This window comes from Portunus trituberculatus, chromosome 46 (genome assembly GCF_017591435.1).
Source record: "Portunus trituberculatus isolate SZX2019 chromosome 46, ASM1759143v1, whole genome shotgun sequence".
NCBI classification, from domain to species: domain Eukaryota; kingdom Metazoa; phylum Arthropoda; class Malacostraca; order Decapoda; family Portunidae; genus Portunus; species Portunus trituberculatus.
Window position 1 is genome coordinate 14,021,801 of NC_059300.1, and position 659 is coordinate 14,022,459.

The 659-nt window shown below is 53.9% G+C and overlaps 1 protein-coding gene across 1 annotated transcript in view; it reads right to left on the reverse strand.

Moving 5' to 3' along the window:
* Positions 1-272: 272 nt before the first annotated feature.
* LOC123520101 (GATOR complex protein WDR59-like) overlaps positions 273-659 on the reverse strand; it is a 119,525-nt gene continuing 119,138 nt past the window's right edge. Inside the window, exon 25 of the mRNA XM_045282017.1 lies at positions 273-321. Coding sequence (XP_045137952.1) covers positions 288-321 — 34 coding nt within the window. The 3' untranslated portion in view covers positions 273-287. The remainder of the gene's footprint in view (positions 322-659) is intronic.

The following is a 659-nucleotide window of genomic DNA, read 5'->3' on the forward strand; positions in this document are numbered from 1 at the left end:
TTAGTGTACCATACCGCCCAGAACACCCTCATGCCTGTCCCCCCCATCTCTTTCTCTCTCTCTCTCTCTCTCTCTCTCTCTCTCTCTCTCTCTCTCTCTCACCTGAGCTGACCTCCTCACTGGGAAGACTACGTAGGTTCTCGCCGTGTTTATCAATCCCTTGCTCTTTTCCGCCAGTCCTTCCTGCGCAAAATCCCTAATCCCATTGGCTACGCGATGATGAAGCCGTCAGGAGGACACCACCGAGACCCATCACACACCGGCGGCTTCAGCTTCCACCAAACTCATCATGTGGCTTCACTCCGCTGCCCCCTCACGATCCTGAGGGAAATGCAAAGTCCGTCTGAAGAGCATCGCCAAAGGATGGACCTTCTTTCGAGGAATCTCTAGAAAATTTGCCTATCTTGGTTTGAACGCCTGCAAATCCTGTCCGAATGCAGGAAAGATGGCGGAGGGCACGTGAGTAGGAGGGAAAGGCAGGGATCTGTGGAGCTGCCGCCACTGACACAACATTAATCTTTATCCCCAACTGGTGGAGCCTTCGTCAGTATGAAGACATTGTGGTGAGGGCGCGGTGACGCCCCCACCAGACAGGCACGCAGAGAGAGAGAGAGAGAGAGAGAGAGAGAGAGAGAGAGAGAGAGAGAGAGAGAGAGAGA